The following is a 20,152-nucleotide window of genomic DNA, read 5'->3' on the forward strand; positions in this document are numbered from 1 at the left end:
AAGGGGGCAAATACATATATTTTTTACTCCACTGTAGGTGTGTTTGAAAAGTTAATCAAACTGTGCTGCATATCAGCTTTCCAGGATTGTAACTATGATATAGGAGACTGGACACTAGCTCTCCAGGACCAGAACTGAAGGATGCTGTCCTAATAAAGTCTTCATAAAGTTCTAATAAAGTTCTAATGAACTGGTCTGGACACCAGCCATTTAGGAATGCAACTGAATAATGCTATAGGCGTCACTAATAAACAATGTTGGACACCAGCCCTCTAGAACTGTAACTGAAATATGATATAGAATATTTTAATAAACTGGCCTGGACACCACATATCCAGGAATGCATCTAAAAAATGCTATAGGGGTTTCTAATAAACTGGCCTGGCACCAGCCCACTAGGAAGGTAATTGAAAAATGTTGCAGTGCTTTGTAATAGACTGACTTGGACACCACCAATCCAGGAATGCAGCTGAAGAATGCTGTAGGCGTTTCTAATAGACACCAGTAATCCAGGAATGGAACTTAGGAATTCTGTAGGGTTTTCTAATAAACTGGCGTGAACTGAAGAACACCAGTGTATGGTTTCTACTAAAGTGGATAAAAAAACTGTGCATGCTCACCTGCATACCTGATACGACCCAAGTAGTTTAATATATGAGCATATGCCTGGTTGGTCTCACTGCCTGCCTGGCAAAAAGAGAGAGAGAGAAGAGTGAAAAAGAAAGGATATAATGAATGAGAGCAATATAAACAGAATGCTTTAATCAGGACTGCACCATCACAACACTAGTGCTGTGCATGCTGTCATAAGCATTTAAATTTCAGCTTTAGCTATGCCATATACAATCTCCTCCATAATGTTTGGGACAAAGATATATTTTTCTATGATATATGTGCCACAGCGTAAAGTATTAAATAAAACAATTTAGATGTGATTAAAGTGCACACTCCTTTAGGAATTAATATTGAAACTACAACACTTTCTAACACAGCTTTCTTAATTTGAGGGTACTACAATGTTTGGGTTTCACAGGTGTCTATGTTTAATAATTAGATATATTCCTCTCCAATTGGTGCATGCATCTAGATTGGTTTCTAAGCTTTTAAACACTGTTGTAGTCTGCATTTGTCATTGTTCAACATAAGGATAGGTTCAGAGCTGTGCCGCTGGATGTCTATGAAAGCATCTTTGAAAGAGCCTATTATATATCAGAAAAAGAAGAATAAAACCATTTAAAGGCGATTAAACTTTTGAATGGCTTTAAGAAGAAAGAATGTTCTGGTGAGCTCATTAATCGCAGAGACTGACAGGCAAAGGAAGACCTCATCTGTGGATGGCAGAACAATCTACACTAATCTTCCTAACAATGCTTAATTGTCTGTCTGGCAGGTCAGATTTCAGCATATAAAGTCCACAACAGAATATACAAAATAAGTAGATTTTGCAAAAAGTTTCCAAAAAAGCACTTAAAAACGAAAGTTCTGGAAAACGGGCTTTTGGACAGATAAGACCAAGATTACCTGCATCCAGGTGCAATACTGCCCAAAGTTCTAAGTATCCCTGATTTAAATTGAATTATTCATGTGATTTATATGTAAAGAAGAAAAATGGAGAGAATAAGGCTCTGAAACAAGCAAGAGCTTGGGGACAGCTTAAAAGAGGCATATTATACCTTTTTTTAAAACACATGAAGTTGTTACCAGGGTGGTTCTATGCAAATTCTGTATTTTGATGTCAAAATCCAAATGGAAGCATATAATTCCTGACACTGAACTTTTTCAACTGACTCACAGAAAATGGATGGATGGAAATGCTAGGGCTGTTAACATTACAGCATTAACGCACACAATTGATTTGGTATTAGTAATGCGTTATTATTTTTTTTACGCAATTAATTACACCACCAAGTTTGACACCTATTTCTGCCCCGCCAAGTAAACAAACTCATCAACTGATCCGGACCACAGAAACCAACTACAGGTGTGAAAACGGCCTTTTATACTCAGCAAATAAAGTTCGAACTCAGAAATCCTTACAACCAAGCTGAGATCTTTACAATTAATTAAAAATAGTTTCCTATATCCAATTTGTCATGCATTTTTTATTCCAGCACCCCACATTGGCTTTATCTCCCCTTCAACATACAAGTATATACTAGCATTTTAATTGACACCATTCATTTAAATATAATTGCATTTTAAATTTTTTACATTCATTTTATTATTTAAATGTAAATATGCACTATAAAACTTGTGTCTTAAGAAGAACACGCGCGATTAATCACAGTTAATTACAGAATATTGTTGTGATTAATCTGATTAAACCACTGGTAAACACTAAAGCATGCAAAACGTTTTGCATAATTTGTCCCCTTCGACTCATTTGAAATGCTAAACTGTGCAGATGGGCATGTCAAGGAATAATGTGCCACATGCATGTCCAAATGTTGTCCCAAACATTATGAGGTAAATATACTGTATATAGGCGTGACAAACTTGTTTTTAAAATATCAATGGACCCGAAAACATGTATATGCAATATAATTAAGCACAATTTTAGCAAATATTATAAACTATAAAGATGAACAAAAACTTCTGATTGTGTAGCAAGATCATATAGGCACCTCCAGGAGCACTCCCAGCACAGCCAGGCCATTTCTTTCAGTTTTAGCTTGAGATATGTTGGCGTACAGTTCTGAATTGTAGTGGACCACGTGAAGCTAGAATAAGAGTGAGAGAGAGAGAGAGAGAGAGAGAGAGAGAGGGAGAGAGAGCACTGTTAAAGAATTACAAAACATGCCTTTTATGTATGAAAAAATTATAATAGCAGCAAAATCCCAGAAGAGCTCGAATTCAGTTTTATTTGTTAAGTAATGATGGCTTAGAAGCCACATTGAAAACATTGCATTTTTCCCAAACATTATAGCACAAGAGAGGAAAATGAAGTGACTTTTATTTTAAAAGTGTGACACAGAAGGGAAAATAATGTATTTTGACAGGAAATCATGTAAACTTTGCATTTCATGCTTCAATGTTCAATGATTCTAGGCCTTCTTTCAGACGTTGTTAGGGCTTTAGTTTAGCTGCTTATTCCAAAATTTTACTTTACTGGCTTCAGCATTTACTTTGTCTAAAAGTTTGCTTTTTAAGCATGCTTTTAACTTAAGCTTTAACTTCCTTAGTTTTAACCTTAATATAAATTGTTGTTTTTTTTCACAAATGGTATATGTAAGTGTTTTCATTTGTTTTCACTATTGTAAGTCGCTTTGGACAAAAGTGTCTGCCAAATGCAATGTAATGTAATGTAATGTAATGTAACGTAATGTAATCTGTACTGTAATGCTTAACCTGTTGGACCATGTATATAAACCCACACATAGGTCAAAAAGTAAAATCCTGTGGAACTGTAAGAGATATGCTAAACCAACCAGTTACTAAGTACTTTATAGTAGTTTCTGAATTAGATTAAATAGCTGAATAACTAACCTATAGGGTCCAGGAAGATGTCATCTAGACACAATACTTCACAACAATACACTCCTCATGTTTTCCTCTGCCTTAAGCTAGTTTCGAAAGCTCTGAGCAAACATTCTGCATTGAACAGAAACAATAATCAAACATCCGGCTTGCCTGCAGATTACAAACCCACCACAACTGATGAAAGACCATTGGCAAAATGTGTGGAGGCCACATCTAGCATACTGTGTATAAATAAGTGTGTGTGGTAAATGTGTCCCTTTGAAATTACTTGTAGGTGGTACTTGGAAGTTTTAGTTTGATCATGGGTGGTACGTGGTCTAAAAAGTTTAACAAATTGTTCGGAGTATGATGTGCGCTTAAATTAATAGCACATATGTCCACCCGAATGTCAAACTCCTCTACACCCTGTGACAGCACGACTGGGATAGGACACTGTGGTAAAAAAATTAAAAATAGGAAAGGCTTTAATATGCAGGGCTCAAACGAAAAACATGGTCAAAGTGCAAGCAAGGGTCAAAACCAGAAAGAAGGCTAGCCAAAGCCTCATAGCAAAAACACAGTCAAAAAGAGAAAATCAGGAGACAAAAAAAGGATTAAAAAAACAGAGAAACACGTATCGCTAGGAAAACAAATCAAAACAGGCCAAGCCAAAAATCTGAGTGAAAAGACAAACAATGGGTCAAGCACAAGATAAACAGACAGAAAAATAATGCTTGGTATGCAGCTGAAAATCAGTGCCAATACTTCAAACAGACAGGCTTTTGTATGGGAATTCACAGCGTCATAATAATTGGCTAGCTAAGTAACATGACTGACTGGTGCATCTTGGGAGATGAAGTCCATTGAAAAGTCCATAGAAATGTGGGGTTGGAAATTGTGACATGCCATTAATAATAACAGGCAGACTTACTTGGTAACAGATTTTCACATTCACACACATTTACTGTTGTTGAAAGTAAATGTGTGTGAGAGAGAGACAGAGAGAGAAAGACAGAGAGAGAAAGTGAGTGACTGAGTTTGTAGGACACAGACATACAAACTGTCCTTGCCAGTCCTAATCCTTTGTAAACCGGACTCAGCAAATCTGAATAACAATCCAGTTGGCCACATTTACACTGAGCACAGACAGAGAAACAGCCAGGATAGTGGAATGGCAGTGGGAGAAAAACAAAGAAGCCCTGAGTCACAAATATCTCATCCAGAGAGAGAGAGAGAGAGAGAGTGAGAGAGGTGTTAATGTAGTCTCTAAAGAAACACAATCTTTTGCTCTCCTCTCTTTATCTTTTTTCTCTTCCTTTGGCACTTCTGAATGAGGCCAGATGGTCAGGAACTGAAGTTTTCACCCCCCGTGTCTCTTCGTCCTCCTTCCTGCTAAACCCCACAAAATCACACTGTCTTAGCATAGCCATGTGCTTATCATCTGTGGTTTTGACTTTGCTAAGAGGCTAGAGAAGGGGGTTCAACATTATGTTGCCTATTTAAAATTTTCAGAGGCGACTCTTAATGTAAAAACTCTGTGTGAAAGTTATCAAAACCCATATCAGCTGAATCTCTTTAATTCTGACCAATAACTGTCTGAGTAAGATTGTTAGACTCAAAGCTAATTGAGCTTTTAAATGATTAGCTTAAAATTAACTTTGCTATAGTCTGAGAACTGTTTGCTTACATCTCTTTGAAAGTTTGGTCAGGAATTAAAGGGGAATGCTATCACTATTAGGGTTGCAACTAATGATTATTTTGGTAGTCAACGAATTATTTTTGCCGTGCCCTTTATTGATTAAAATAAACAGCTGAATGCCGAATTTAGGTAATGTTCACATTACAAGCCACATTGCTCAGATCGGATTTGGCTAACTTGACGGTTCACTTTCACAAATGTGAGTGAGCTGTATCTGTGTGTAATGTGAATGAATCTGTCCCTGAAACGCCTTACATGTGCACGTTGATATATGTATAAACGTCACCTTCTTCACTAACAACAAAAAAACATCATATTTGAGAGACGACTCGTAGCTTTATAAAGGTGAAATGGATGTGCAAACAGCTGGTCTGAAGTACATGCTCAGGTCGAGGAGAAGAAAAAAGGTGAGGCGGTTTGCTTTGGCTGTTTTTCCAGCTATAGCTGCACAGCTGCACCAAGAGATGTGTGGGTACGAGAGAGAAGCACATAGCGCATGCGTAAAAGAAAAATATGGACATAACCAAAATCAATTTTGCTGGCCTCAGTATTGCCCATTGTGTTTACTTAGGGCGAAGAAAACATTAATGCATTTATCCTTAATAATCACACAAGGAAAAATCCAAGTGCACTAAAATGAGTCACAACAAACCATTTAAGTGGTCAGATCTATCTGGGGAAAAAAATACACTAAAAGCAGAAACATTTCTGAGTGGAGAAGGGACAAAATATTGTGTTTAATGGTACCAGTGTGCTGGAACGACCGTCCATGATATGCCTAATGTATTTATTTTAAAAACTGGGGTGTTGGGTCGCTTTTTGCGGGAGTTCTTCTGGCCACGTCACACGTCTTTATGTACTTACACACGTACAGCCTCTGAAAGAGGATCCGGCTCAGTTTTACTGAACGCGAACGGCTGGTGGAGCAATGGAGACTTCAGAAGGGGAAACTCAGACCTCAGTAGCTCATTCACTTATCGTAAAAACAAAGTGTGTAGTTGAAGTAAAGATTTTGACTGAGTGAACCCTCTCTCTCTAACTGAACATAACCTGGAATCGGATTCATCCGCTCTGACAGGAGACCGCATCACACCCACCCAGTTTAAAATTATTCTTTCGCATGCTCGGTACAATTGCCCATTCTCGCCAGAGAGAACCCTAAATCCAAAAACTTATGGACATCAGTTTTAAACCTGCAAAGTACACCAGTGCAAATGAATTGCATAAAGGGTAAAACAAACCAGAGACAAACCCGGTTTAATCAGCCTTCTTCACAAACAAGAGACAGAATTTCCTTTCTGGATAATCCACATTCCACTGTAATCCACTGTAGTCCAGAACTAGGCCTAATCTCTGTTCTACAAGCAAACGTTTTGAGGTCACAAGCCTGGACATAAAGGGTTAACGTTGTGCTGGAAAGATCCACTCAGTGCTCCAGGGAGTCTGCTAAAATTGATTTATCCCTCCATTTCCCATTACGTGTTCATTTTTTTATCATTCCTCTCTGAAAACAGATGGGTATATGGTTAGAGGTGTGATCCTACAGTCCAGCTCCTGCAGAGAACCGGCAGAGGAACCCTACAGGGATAATCCAGGAGAAGCAGCGTGAGCTGCAGTATAAGTATCTCTCTGCCTCCTGTGTGTTTGTGTGTGTATGTGTGTGTCAGAGTAAAAAGGAGAAATATCAATACAAAATAAATATTCTATAAAAACAGGGGTAGAAAAATGGGTAATTCTAATTCTCTAAAATCTTTTGAATTATTAACTAGAATTTATTAATTACTCCACATTAACAAAACTCTGCATTTTTTTACTGCCACCAGTAACTACTGCAAAATTTAATTGAAATTCTCTAGTTTATTAAGTGGGGCATTTGGGAAATACAGACTGGGCTTGAGGAGTTAAAAAATAAACAGATTTGCAGTGATACAAGATACAAAATCATATAATAATAATATGCAAATAATTACTTAAAAATGTCAACCACATGTTAACTGTTTTGCAGCAGCAAAGAAAACATCTTTTTTATTTTTAAATAAACAAATGAAATAAAATAAAATAAAAATGTTAAATAAATAAATATTTACCGGCTTCTGCATTTCTGTACTGTTATTGAAAGATTAGCCTACAATTTCTAAGGAAAACTGTATAGATTCATATATGATCAGAAGTTTTGGGACACTTAATTTTATGTTGTTTCTTCCAAAATCAAGGGTATTAAAAGTGTTCATCATTTATTCCATCTTTACTGTCTTAAACCCTATGCGGACAGGATTTATTTCTCAGGGGGTCTTGGGGTAATTTTTGGTTTTTATGGGGGGTCTTCTGTGATTATATTCCCGTCCAGAATGACCATTTATGTTTTTATTTTAGACGTACCTACTGTTTTTTGCTGAACTCTGTGGTTCTCCGGTAATTTTAGTTGCGTCCGGACACATCTCTGAGTTTTGTCTTCTTGTGTTTAATAAATTAGCTATTTGTTCACTGCTACACACCGTTTCTATGGAAATACACGTAAACTCAACAGCAAGTGGAAATGGAGGAGCTTCTGAATGCGATGTCATGATGTGATCAAGAAAGCCAAAAAAACTCACTGGTCCTCCTGTTTTTTCAATTGCAGTCCAGATGCAAGAGTTTTATAACTGAGTAGAAGTGTAAAATATTTTTCACAGACGCCCCCCTGAGAAACTAATTTCCGGTTGGTGCTTTGCTGTAAGGATTTGAATGCATTCAGTGACAAAGGCATTGGTGGGGAGAGGATGTTGAATGACCACCATCCAAACTCATCCCCAACCCAACACAAAAATACTGGACAGAAAACCATTATTCCAGAGAACACAGTTCCACTGATCCACTTCTCAATTCTTGGGGTTTTACATTCATACATCTCACACCTGGCATTGGGCATAGTGCCAATCAGTTCATGTTCATCTGTTCCAGAAAGGTCAAATTTATTGACATTTCATCTCTACAGGAACTTGCACAACTGTGTCAGCAATAGCTTGATTAAAATAAGTGTCTGCAAATATACAAAGAATGCTGGATTCATGCTAGACATTTATGTATACAAACATACATACACACACCTCTGCAGAAGCACTCTGTCCATCAATGGTGTGCTCACTCCCTGTAGCCACGCCTATTCCGTTCCCCCAGTGTAGGTGGAGCTGAACTGCACTATACTGCCATGGCAACCCAGCCACTCCCATCCAACTTGGCAACGGCATTTCCACTAAGAGAAAGAGCGAGAGAGAAACAAAAAAAGCAGCGCTGCATAAACAGTATAATACTGTAATTAACTTCATATACTGTAAAGTTTAAAGTAGGACATTTACATTCTTATCAACAGAATTCTTCACGTCCTGTAAAGTAAATATTTTACCATTTAGTGATTCGTTTGTATCTGGAATATATTCAGTGTTGGGTAGTAAAGGAATACATGTAACAGCATTATGTAATTTGTTTTTCTAACCAAGTGAGCCAGTGTGTGCTTGTAAGAAGCTGTTGTTAATGACTTTTGTGACTTTTTCTTTCTTCTTTTTTAAAGATGCACACATAGCTAGTTAATGTAATGCCAATGGGGAAAGGTTGTTTTCCCAGCATGGCATGTTTGTGAAATACATTTACTGACTTTTAAAACTGAAAAAGTAAAAAAAGATCACTGTCCAGTGTAAACTAGACCTGCGAGTTGTATATTATTCCGGTATAATATTTTTTAAGCTTTAAAATTCAGCTGAATGTTGAAAGTCAGTTGAAAGTTATGCAGAGAAGCTAGCACTGCTGGATAATTATTGGACCACTGGGTGCAGAGTTGTCTACACTTCCTCTCTTTTTATGTTTTTAAACAAGTGTGCAGTTGTGTTGTGTATTCTTAGTAATATTAGTACTAATACTATTAATAATACTAATAATAGTACTAATACTATCACATTGATTTTTCTATTCATAGGTATATGCTTGAGTACAATGAACATTGTTGTTTTATTCTATAAACTACGGACAACATTTCCCCGAAATTCCAAATAAATATATTGTCACTTAGAGCATTTATTTGCAAAAAAAAAAATAATAATAAATGGCTGAACTAACAAAAAAGATGCTGAACTTTCAGACCTCAAATAATGCAAAGAAACCAAGTTCATATTCATAAAGTTTTAGAGTTCAGAAATAAATATTTGGTGGAATAACCCTGTTTTTTAATCACAGTTTTCATGCATCTTGGCATGTTCTCCTCCACCAGTCTTACACACTGCTTTTGGATAACTTTATTCCACTCCTGGTGCAAACATTTAAGCAGTTCAGTTTGGTTTGATGGCTTGTGATCATCCATCTTCATCTTGACTATATTCCAGAGGTTTTTAATTTGGTAAAATCAAAGAAACTCATAATTTTTAAGTGGTCTCCTATTTTTTCCAGAGATTTATGTCACCACTATCAAAAGAAAACCTTCTTAAATACTCCATTTTGATATTTCTCAGTTTCTTACATAAATTTAAAATAGCTGCCTTTTACAAGACCCTGCTAAAAACAGCTTAAACCAGTTTAGTTCACTTTAGATGAAGATGGAATTCAAGTTGGCCCGAGTTTTTTGTTTTTAGCTGGATGTTTAAACATTTCTTGATAAAAAAGGATCAATATAAATTTTCCAGAAATTATGTTATGTAATAACAAAAGTTTGGGAGAAGGACCACGCCCCAACTCTACGTTCTAACTCCACCCCGTATCAATCAACCGTCCTATAAATACCTCCCCTAACTAACTACCTCTCGTGACGAAAGTTCGCGTGACGAAAGTTCGCATCAGTCGAATCTGCCGCACCCGCCTGCTAGCATTAGCTTGTTCTCCGTCATGGACCTTTAACTCACCGCCTCCGACGAGGACCTCTTCCCTCCTAGCCAGCCTGTCTCCACTCCTGCTCCACCTCGCCGGGCTCATCGTCTGAAGTCCGTAATCTCCATTCCGGCTACTCCTGGTTCTACTCCAGCTACTGCTTATTCTTCCTCCCGGGTCGGTCGTCCTCACCAGTGCACCCCCGGATCTCGGCACTCCCGCCGCTCTTCTCCCCCTTCCCCTACTCCTCCTGCGCGGGCTCGCCGCTCCGGACGCCCGTCTTCCTCGGCCGGCCTCGCCGGCCCTGGGCCCCTCTCTCCTAGTAAGTCCCAGCCTCCTCGCATGTCCGATTGGACTGTTGTTAAGCTGCAGCGGGTTTTGAAGGACCGCGGCGTCCCTTTCCCCCGTTCTGCTCCAAAGGCGGAACTTTTTCGCCGTACCTCTCCGGGTACCGCCGCACCGGCGTCGCGACCCGATGACGTCACCCACTCAACTCGCTGCCGCCGCAGCTCTCGCGCTCCTGGCGCGGCACCAACTTCGCCTGCTTCAGCCTCAGTGCCTCGTCTCTCGTCCCTCGTCTCTCTCCTCTCCCCCTTCCCTCATTCATCCAACCCCACCCTCTCCTCTTTGAGAGGTGAACAGCGTGCAGGAGCCGCACCGGCATCACGGCCCGATGACGTCACCCGCTCAACTCACCGCCGCGGCTGCTCTCGCGCCCCAGGCGCGGCACCCGTTTCAGCCTCAGCGCGTCCTCCTCCGGGCCCCGAACCCCTCCCCTTCTCGTCTGCCTCGTCCTCTCCTTCTTCGTTGCCAGTCCGGGCCATTTTCTCTCGTCTCTCTCGTCCAACCCCCCCTTCCCTCAATCGTCCAATCCCCTCCCTCTCTCGTCCAACCCCCCCTTCCCTCAATCGTCCAATCCCCTCCCTCTCTCGTCCAACCCCCCCTTCCTTCAGTCGTCCAACCCCCTCCCTCAGTCGTCCAAACACCCTCCCTCAGTCGTCCTCCTTCTCCACTTCTGCGTTCCTCCTGCTGTTCTCCAACAGTGTTGCCAACTTAAAAAACTTAGTTTTTGTTTGCTATTGAGACTTTTGACAACTCTAAACGAACAGGCATGCTCTTCAGTTTCTGTCCTCAGGGAGCAGCAGGTGCTGCCGCGAGCCCCGCCCACAACACTCACGGTGCAGTCTCAGTCAGAGCACACCCACACCGCTCCTCAAACACGCTGCAACGAACTGCCCATACCTAAAGCTGCCGCTAACTGACCGAGCAAAAAAAAAAAAAAAAAAATTGATTATGTAATTTACGTTAAAATGAAGTTATTTCGTGACGTGACTGCCTATTTATAAAAGCAACAGCAGTAGTTCATTTGTTAAAGTTCATTTGTAACATTTCTAACATTTAAGGTGTTTTTTAATCACAAATTGCGGCCAATAGCTACTTTCCTTACTGTGCAGTTGGCAACACTATTCTCCAACCCATCCCTTCCGGCCGGCCTTTCTCCTTCCTTTACTCTGTCAGTTCTCTCCCCGCCTCCTTCTCGCCATTCCTCACCGGTCTGCAGCACCCGCTCAGCTCCTTGCTGGAGCCCCCTGACCTTCATTCTCCTTATCTACAGCGCCGCCCCCTCTCAGCTCGCGCTGCGGCTCATCTCCAACACTGGAACCCTACTACATTCCGGGGCGCCCCGGATCTGGAACTTCCTTGCCGTGTGTTTGCGGGACGAAGCTTCCCATCCTGCGATGGGCCTGGCTGTCAAAGGCTGACGTGTTTTCGGCTTTTAAAATCCTCCCTCTCCATCCAGACTCCTGGCGCCTTTTCAGAGTCCGCTTTTCAGTTCACCTTGCTTTCGGGTGCAAAAGTAACCCCAAGCTTCGACTCCTTCACTGAGGCGCTCTGCTAGATTTTGCTCAACACAGGCTCCCATTCGTGTTCCACCTCCTTGGTAACTTCTTAGTCATCGATCCTGTTTCTGGCTGTACCTCCTCTGCAACTGGACGGGATTTCCTTCTTCTACGCCGACGCAGCTTCCAGCTCTTTTGATGTTCGGCTTTTCACAGATGCCACTCCTTCCTCTCTACTCGCCTCTGCCTGGCCGGAGACCTTGGTCTGCTCCGCCGTGCAAATGCAACCCAATGTCGGTACATCCATTTTCACAACTACACTACACTTAACCCCATGTGAACGAACCGATCTTCCAAGCTCAACAAACCATCCTTTCAGCCGTCTCCCCACAGACTCTCTCCACTTACTGGTCAAGCAGGAAAACGTACAAAAGAGTCACCTTCACAAATAACATCTCTTTCCTTTCTCATCATCTATCCGTAATGACCGCTTTCCTCACTTTTATTCACACTCAACATTCCGCCCGTTCCTCATCACTCAGAGTCCATCTGGCCGCCATGAATTTTTTCACTAAACTCATTACTGGCATACCTCACCCTTCCTCCAATCACCCACAACTTTCCCTGCTCCTGGAAGGAATCCAAAAATTAAGAAACTCCAATCTCACCTCATCGAGCTCCTATCACTCCAGAAATCCTGCTACGTTGCATTTAAACCTCCGATCAGGCTTCTACTCACCGACTACATCCTCCACGCTCCAAGCACCATTTCTCCTGGCATACTTCGGATTCCCCAAGCTTATAACCTATACATCCGTTCCCAACCAGACGATTTGAGACGGACTCATTCCAAACTAGCTTCCACATAAGCTCCAATTTTGGGGATATAACTGCGTGCTTCTTCAAGCACGCAGTTCAGAACTCCAGCCCAAATTTCCCTGAGTTCCCTCCCCTTTTTCCTTCTTCTTTCTCTACTTTAGGCGTGGTCCGCACTTAGCAAAATGATGTTATGTAATAACAAAAGTTTGGGAGAAGGGCCACGCCCCAACTCTACGTTCTAACTCCACCCCGTATCAATCAACCGTCCTATAAATACCTCCCCTAACTAACTACCTCTCGTGACGAAAGTTCGCAACCCACCTCCTCCCCAACAACCCCCTTTTTCTACTCTTCCACTTCTTATTAAATAAAAGGGGGGGATATAACTGCACACTTCTTCAAGCACGCAGTTCAGAACTCCAGCCCAAATTTCCCTGAGTTCCCTCCCCTTTTTCCTTCTTCTTTCTCTACTTTAGGCGTGGTCCGCACTTAGCAAATACTTATATTAGTTGTAAAAAAAAATTTTTGAGACGTAATCCAAAATTAGCTTTTTATTAAATTACATGTAAAACTATAGTAATTAGTAATCAGTTACAGAACACATATTTTATGTTATCCTCCCAACCCATTATATTAATGCATCAGTGCAATGTTTTAATGTATTGTAATGTTTCCTCAACTGGCTTTCACATAAAGCACTACCCAATACCAAGTTGTGAAATGGTGCATAGTCTCATATCTTAACATTACTGTATGATTGGTTTTTGTTTGTGTGTGTGTGTGTCTGTGTCTGTGTGTGTGTTGTTGAGAGAGAGCTATAAAGCAGATTACCTGTGTGACCACTGTTGGAGAGGGTGAAGGGTTCATGGCCATACTGGCCGTAGCCCAGTGGCTGTACTGGGGCGAGAGACGGGTCGTACAGTGTTCGGGAAGTGTCCACATCTATGGGTGACTGACTAAACCCTCCACAATCTGGGAAAAACTCTGCCCATTCAGACTGACCCACAGCTTCTGTTGGAAACAACACACAGATTTGTGTTCATTTTAAAGGTTTTTTGTGAGAGAGTGTGTTTGAGGGTACAGACATTTAAATTGCATGAAAACGTATTTTCACATTTTGCATGTTATGATAGGTCACTCCAGAACATTACCTCAGTGTTCAATCATGCAGACCTAATGAGAAGCCACACGGAGACCTCTCTCTCTCTCTCTCTCTCACTCTCACTCTCACTCTCACTCTCACTCTCACTCACACTCACACTCACACTCACACTCACACTCAAATTCACAAAAACACACACACACACACACACACACACACACACACACACACACAGACACAGAGCTACAGTTTGAGAAACAGGGTAATGAGGAAAAAGAATAAGTGTAAACAGGTAGACAACAAAAGAAAAAAGAGATACACTGAAAAAATGGGTTATTTTACATTTTGACACTCAAACAAGAGGTTTTACACAGACAGTTCTATTTCAATTTTGTTCCTGTAAAGCGCCTGCAGCAATACAGAAAAGTAATGAAGAAAAAAGTCACTTTTTTAGTAACACCTCAGTTTCCAGTCAGAGAAATAGTATTTTCACGTATTTTAACATTTTTCAATTTTCCCAGAGAAATAAAAATTGGCTGTTTTTGTAATTTCTACAACAAAGATAGCATACATGGATAAGCAAAGATACAATTTATGAAAACACATGTATACCTATATTTAAGCAAGATTACTTCACCCATGGTTCCTTGCAAAAGGCTACTTACTGAATGATATTAGGCTGTTTACAAGCCCTTTTGTTGAGGTCTTTTCATAGACGTTTGATGCTAAAACCCTTAGCCTGTGCATTTTGAGTCACTTGATTATTATTCTGTTGAAGAAGTCTTTTATTTCATCTGTAGTTTTCATAGAAGGTGTGATGTTTGCTTCCATATTTGCCTATTTCAGTAATTCAGTTTAAAAGGTGAAACTCGTTCATATATTATTAATGATTATGGCTTATAGCTAATGAAAACCCAAAAGTCAGTATCTTAGGAAATGTTTATATGACCAATTAGCATTTTGGCAGTGTGGACGGGTGCCAAGTCCTGCTGGAAAATGAAATCTGCCTCTCCATAAAGTTTCAGCAGAAACCCTCTCAACATTCCCACAAGAGGAAAGCATGAAGTGCTCTAAAATGTCCTGGGAGACGCTGCACTGATGTTAGACTTGATATAACAGAGTGAACCAACACCAGCAGATAACATGACTCCACAAACCATCACTAACTATCATCATATTTTGCATGTCTTTTAGTAATCAAGGTCCCAGGGTCTGGAGGAAGAGTGGAGAGGCACACAATCCAAGCTGCTTGAGATCTAGTGTGATGCTTCGGTGGCACAATCGGTGGTTGAGGAAGCTACAGGTGTTACACCAAGTCCAAAGTCAGTACAGCGTCTACCTGAATATTTCAGAGCACTTCATAATTCCCACTGCTGAAGAGCTTTCTGGAAATGTTGATTTCATTTTTCAGCAGGACTTGTTCTGACACCTGCCCACACTGCCAAAAGGGACCAATTGGTCTTAATTGGATATAATTCCCTTTTTTTGAGATTTTCACTTTTGGGTTTTCATTGGCTGTAAGTCATACTCATCAACATTAAAAGAAAACAGTGATGTATATGAGAACTATTGCACAACCCGTTAATCTTACTTGTTTAGGTTTATTGCAATGATTACATTAAATCCTTTTCTTTCACCATATGCATTTTGTAGCTGTTTTTATGGCCAACAATTCTTAATTAAAGGGGCACCACTAAAAAAATCTAAATAAACAATGACATCCAAGTTAAGTTGAATTAACATAATCTCTTAACAGGATGCAGTAAACAAAACAAGCTTACAGTAGTAGTTTCTTTTTTTTTAAATCATTAATTCACAAACAGTGTTGAGGGCACAGCTAACACAGAGTTACTGTAGCAGCTCAGAAAATGATGCTTGTTCTTACAGCTTACTAGACAAAGGCCAAACAGCTAATCATAATATATACCTAAGGTAGCCCAGGGGGAATGGCTACACACTGATGGTGAGTGTCAGAAACTGGGGGAAACACCCAGTATGCAAATAATTTGTGGCAGAAACCAATTGGAAAAAAAGCTGCCAATGGCAACAGACTAAACTCAGTACTTATTAGTTGGTTCAGCTCAAAGATCTCAGTTTGAAAGTATGTGTACCATTTGTGCACAAATGTTCAGCTATCTCAAAATAGTTGAGTCATGTTTAGAAATATTCAATTTAATTTAAAATAGACTTCATTCATTTAAGTTCAAACAACTTATGGGTTTATAGTGTACAGTATATTAGCTTTTAATAACCTATTCAAAAATCTCATTGCATTTCAACACAATCCAACTTCTGGGTAGGTTTGTCTTTGTGTTACATTATGGTGCCAAATTCATATTGTACACAAGCTCGTATTCGTATTGTACATAAGAATTAGCCCACAAAATGTCACACAATCACACAAAGAGAAGGAAAACTTTGTAAAACAGCTCTGTAGTTGCCAGGGCGATTGGCATGGCAACGACAGGACACATTTTTGTAAGACCTGCCAGTCCAACGTCTGCAGGCTGTCCCAAATACAGACTGAGAACAAAGCTCCATCAAACACACAATGCCCAGCACTCGCCCAGGCACCAGGCACACTGACAAAGCCTTCTGCAGATGCACTCTCACAAAATTGTTCCTGATTTCTTCTATATTATGTACCATTTACCAAAATAAATTGGTTAATAACTTTAAAATGACCACAGCCAACCTGAATAAACACAACATTCAGCTCTAAATGATGAATCTATTGGACTGATTAAACTGATATTCAACACCAACTGGCTATAAGAGAAAATTAACTTTATTTGGTATTAGGAATCAATTATACTAACTAGACACATACCCATGCTTAATTGCTTGAGAATAAAATGTCTTAACAAGAAGCACCATATGCTATTAAACAAGAAATTCTGGAACAAGTGTTACCAGCAGGGATGGCTTGGGAATGCCCATGTCTCTTTAAGTTGTGAATAAGGCCTGATAGTGGGTGCCAGAGTGATAAGATACTCCATTTCCAAATTAATCTAAGCATTAATATTTCTTCATCTACAGTGTGATGTGTTTACCAGGAATGCATCATAGTCCATCATATTTCCAATTACAGCTGAATTCATGCTTTTAATCCCAGAAAACGCTCTTATTTACCTTTTAAAAGGCCTTTTTTCACAATTTCTCCCTTAACCGAGTAGCATCGCAGCGTGATCAGAGGAAAGCACAGAGTCTCAGTTTTGATACATCAGCTCACAGACACCTTATGCTGATCAACATCACCCTTCGGAGTGATGTGAGGAGAAAGCGCCATCTACCCACCCAGAGAGAGCCAGGCCAATTGTGCTCTCTCAGGGCTCTGGAAGCTGATAACAAGCTACATGAACAGGATTCGAACCGGTAATCTCCTGATCACCGAGGCAGCACTCGGAGCCCCGTGGAGAATGATTATACTCTGATGGTGAGTGAAAGGTGGGTGGACACACCAAATATTCAAATTTGCAGAACCCATGCAGAATTGCTTAGCAGACCTCGTTCAACTGAAAAGTCAAACTGAGCATGTGCAAACTAATTGGCCAGGCCTCAACTAGGGTTCAGCTAATATTAGTACTTTTTTCCAACCCAGGTTTTTTATTCAGACCAACTTTTAACAAAAAACTTAATAAAGTTAGTTAAGGCAATTAGTTTGCTATAGTTTATGGTGCAATTGAGGCACATGGTTGGTAAACAATGTAAACAGGTGTACAGGTGGTATTGAATAAAAGCTCTGAATCAATGATCTGATATTGTGACAATTACATACGTTCTATAAAAAAACACCAGAGGTCTGTCAGATCTACACCTGTATAATGTACAGTAGAGATTAGTCTAAGCCTGATCACATGCTACAGCACTAGAGGCACTGTGTTTTAGCGATTCATTAGAACACTGAGGGGCCTTATTTGTGTGTGCTGGCATGTACAGTACATGTGCTGTAATCACTGAGTACCAAGCACTACAGTCCACTTTTCTTCATCATGTTCTTTCCATACCACAAAGTCTATAGAGTTTGTGCATTCGCCACGTTGCATTCATTTCACTCTCTCACCTTTTTGACCTTCGTTTCTTTGCCAATGTTTAGCTTTTTGGTACTCTCAAACTCTCTTTATCTATTTCTCTCACTCACATTTTGCCCTCTATCTCTGTGTCACTCACTCTTCCTAGTTCTTTTGTTTTTGTGCATCTCTCTCTTTCTCTCTTTTTTTGCATTCTTTGCATCTCTCTCACCCTCTCTCTCTCTCTCAGTCGAATGCCAAGCTGGCAGACTGATCAGGTGGAAGTAACAAGGCCTGCTGGAGAGTTGGGGGGAGGAAAGCAGAGGGCTGAGGGACAGTTCTTTTGATGTCACTCAGTGAGAGAGCACCGTCAGCAAAAACGACTGCTGCCGTTTCACAGTTCTATGCAAACACAACCTGAGAAGACCCACGAAGCCATGTAAAGTTGGTTGAATGCAGTCAGCATATTGTTGCTGGAGCACAAAAAAGTTTTCAAAATTGCAACTTTACAGAGAAAGAAATCAAGTTTCTTTACTGAGTGGAAGATATCATTAAAAAAAAACATTTTTGGGGCATTTCTATTAATTCATTAATCATGAAATTTGGATGCAAAGTAAGAAGCACCTGTCATATTCACATTATGTCAAAATGGAAACTTAAAAAATTGAGAAACCAAGAGGATAAAATTAAATAAGCACACACAGTATCTCTGTCTCAGTAAAATTATTGAAACATGCAAATGTCCACCTGTTAACTCACTGAGATGCTAAGACTTAATAAGACTTAATTCGAATTAGTCTAATATACTTAACCCAGTGACATAGCCCCAACCACTCTATAACATTTACATGTGTCTATTACTTTTACAAGATAGGGTTCTGACCTAGAGCAACAAACTACTAAACAATTATTGGAATAAGATAATATAAAAAATAAGGTAAATACCAGTAAATAGTGGCCCATAGTACCACATAGTAAAAGTAAACGGTAACACTTTATAATAACTTTCATTAATATGTTAATAAACCAATGATCAATAGATGTGAACAAAGCATTAGTTCATCAGAATTTGAATATTAACAAATGCTCACACATGACACTTATTTATCAGCATGGATATTCATATTAAAAATGTTAGCAGAATTTGAACATTAATAAATCGCTAGTTAATTCGAATTTTAAACCGGGCAAATTTTTATCAATTGCAGTTCATGTTGCCAATGCGTTCATTAGTATTTACAAATGTGATAGCAATTTTTTAGTTCCTTAAAATGTGAAAAATAACATTTATTAATCAGTAGGTAATGGTATGTTTATGAAAGTTATTATAAAGTGTTACCAAGTAAACAGTTGATTAAAATATTGTAATGAAAATATTTGTAAAAATATTTTGTTACCTGCATATGTCCATTCTTTGACTGAAAATAGAAAAAAAAGAGACAAAGAACTAATCAGATTTAGATTTTCAAGTACATATATAATAATAAATATATATATATATATATATATATATATATATATATATATATATATATATATATATATATATATATATATATATATATAACTTTATCATACCACAGTAATATTACAAAAACCTTTATAATTTTTTGTTCACTACTAGCAGTCAGTTTGGACATCACTAGCCAATAACTTTATTTTCTTAATGCTACTAATTGCAGTCATGTGCTTACCAGCTCTTGAGCATTCCACAGACTGCCACAGCAAGACAAAAACAGCCGCTGCCAGCCAAGCCAGGTCCATGCTCTCTCATCCAAAGTCCCACACACATATAGACACGCACACACACCTCCTGACTCAGACTGAGAGTATCTGAGGAGAAGCAGAACTGTGCAGAAGATGAAGAAGAAAGAGATGCTGTGAGCTTGCAGAGTTACTCTGAAGATGCTGGAGGTTGAGCAGGTGGTCTGATGAGAGGGGAGCAAGTCCGAGTGAGTGAGAGAAAGGGAGAGAGGGAGAGAAATGGAGGGAGTGTGGAGTGAGAGAATAGCCCAAGCTCTTTTCAGCATTGGCCCCTGAAAAATGTGTATGACACAACGGAGCAAAGGGCGGGTAGGGGGGTGCAGCAGAAAAAAGCTTCATTGAAGGGGTACTGAGAGGATAATAGAATGGAGAAGAATAGAGAGAGAGAGAGAGACTGAAAGAGAGAGAGAGAGAGAACTCAAAACTAAAATTTTCTCTGTATAAACAATATAGAAACATGTCACATGTAGCTCAAATTAGAAAATTAACCATTTTATTTTTCAAATACGTGATATAACGTTTTGCATAGTTGGAATATCATTGTCATATCATTGTCAAAGTCTACAATCGTGAGGGTAAATATAGAGTGTTTATTCCAAACTAAAAACAACTGGTATCGCCCAAGAAC

The 20,152-nt window shown here is 39.6% G+C and overlaps 1 protein-coding gene across 3 annotated transcripts in view; it reads right to left on the minus strand.

Annotated features, from left to right (window-relative positions):
* Window positions 1–19,776, minus strand: part of ca14 (carbonic anhydrase XIV) — a 32,294-nt gene extending 12,518 nt beyond the window's left edge. Inside the window, exons 1-6 of one of the 3 annotated variants that reach the window (XM_022674104.2) lie at window positions 19,455–19,776; window positions 19,158–19,178; window positions 13,480–13,659; window positions 8,245–8,390; window positions 2,625–2,720; window positions 621–687 (exon numbers count right to left, since the gene is read on the minus strand). In XM_022674104.2, the coding sequence (XP_022529825.1) occupies window positions 621–687; window positions 2,625–2,720; window positions 8,245–8,390; window positions 13,480–13,659; window positions 19,158–19,178; window positions 19,455–19,524 (580 nt within the window). In that variant the 5' untranslated portion in view covers window positions 19,525–19,776. Of the gene's footprint in view, window positions 1–620; window positions 688–2,624; window positions 2,721–8,244; window positions 8,391–10,023; window positions 10,217–13,479; window positions 13,660–19,157; window positions 19,179–19,454 lie in introns of those variants that run through there. The other 2 variants (XM_022674105.2, XM_049480520.1) reach the window with 2 other exon arrangements.
* Between the last annotated feature and the right edge of the window lie 376 nt (window positions 19,777–20,152).

Source organism: Astyanax mexicanus, chromosome 6, assembly GCF_023375975.1.
Source record: "Astyanax mexicanus isolate ESR-SI-001 chromosome 6, AstMex3_surface, whole genome shotgun sequence".
Classification (NCBI taxonomy): domain Eukaryota; kingdom Metazoa; phylum Chordata; class Actinopteri; order Characiformes; family Acestrorhamphidae; genus Astyanax; species Astyanax mexicanus.